Here is a 211-nt window from a genome sequence, read left to right as displayed (position 1 = left end):
AAGAATTTTAGACAAACACTGGACGACGGTGGCTCCAGCATGTGTCAGCCGAGGCAGAGCTGCGGGGCCCTGGTATGAAAGGTGAGAGCAGCGTGCCGGGCAGGGGACGGGGGTGGGGGGTCTCCCCACGTCCCCCAGCGTCTCCTCTCCAAGTTTGCGGGTTCCGCGGGGGTGGCCGCCAACGGCTCCCGGGCAACTTCCCCTGGAGTGT

The 211-nt window shown here is 65.9% G+C and overlaps 1 protein-coding gene across 7 annotated transcripts in view; it reads left to right on the top strand.

Moving 5' to 3' along the window:
- Positions 1-211, top strand: part of GSE1 (Gse1 coiled-coil protein) — a 436931-nt gene that overhangs the window by 381898 nt on the left and 54822 nt on the right. For 2 of the 7 annotated variants that reach the window (XM_006762231.2, XM_006762228.2), the window contains exon 1: positions 1-81. The exons of the other annotated variants lie outside the window; for them this stretch is intronic. In XM_006762231.2, the coding sequence (XP_006762294.1) occupies positions 75-81 (7 nt within the window). In that variant the 5' untranslated portion in view covers positions 1-74. The remainder of the gene's footprint in view (positions 82-211) is intronic. 7 annotated transcript variants of the gene reach the window in all.

This window comes from Myotis davidii, unplaced genomic scaffold (genome assembly GCF_000327345.1).
Source record: "Myotis davidii unplaced genomic scaffold, ASM32734v1 scaffold77, whole genome shotgun sequence".
In the NCBI taxonomy this organism is placed as follows: Eukaryota; Metazoa; Chordata; class Mammalia; order Chiroptera; family Vespertilionidae; genus Myotis; species Myotis davidii.
Note: the sequence above shows the minus strand (reverse complement) of the source record. Positions and strands in the feature narration are given on the sequence as shown.